Raw genomic sequence first — 430 nt, forward strand, 5'->3', positions numbered from 1 at the left:
CAAAGTATCTGCACAGTACAAAGAAAATTCATATTGCAACATAATCAAGTGTCAGAATGAAAGGACAAAAAACATACCTTCTCTAACTGTTTACTCGAGACCTCAATCGCAAACACGGAGTGATGGAAGTGCCTGCGCAAAGACGGGACATAGATGCGTGTGAGCTGGACAAGTTGCGGAGTGTTGATGTGGCTTGGTGTCATCTTAAGTACTTCAGCTGCTAAGCTGATTGAAACCAGTTCATAACTTACATCCCTTGGCTGTAAAAGTCAATATCAATAAATATTTGTTTCTAATACATTTATCATTACATCAAATTCATCTGCAAATCGCTATAAAAAATCAATACACTGATAATTTGATCCAAGAATCTCAAATTCTTATGTAAGGCTGAGATTTTCTTTTTCAATACACAAATTTCTTCAGTAGC

At 36.0% G+C, this 430-nt stretch overlaps 1 protein-coding gene across 1 annotated transcript in view; it reads right to left on the reverse strand.

Moving 5' to 3' along the window:
* LOC119585985 overlaps window positions 1-430 on the reverse strand; it is a gene marked incomplete in the record, with an annotated part of 24,623 nt that overhangs the window by 22,748 nt on the left and 1,445 nt on the right. Inside the window, 1 exon segment of the mRNA XM_037934697.1 lies at window positions 78-260. Coding sequence (XP_037790625.1) covers window positions 78-260 — 183 coding nt within the window.

The sequence above is a fragment of the Penaeus monodon genome, chromosome 20 (assembly GCF_015228065.2).
Source record: "Penaeus monodon isolate SGIC_2016 chromosome 20, NSTDA_Pmon_1, whole genome shotgun sequence".
Taxonomy (NCBI): domain Eukaryota; kingdom Metazoa; phylum Arthropoda; class Malacostraca; order Decapoda; family Penaeidae; genus Penaeus; species Penaeus monodon.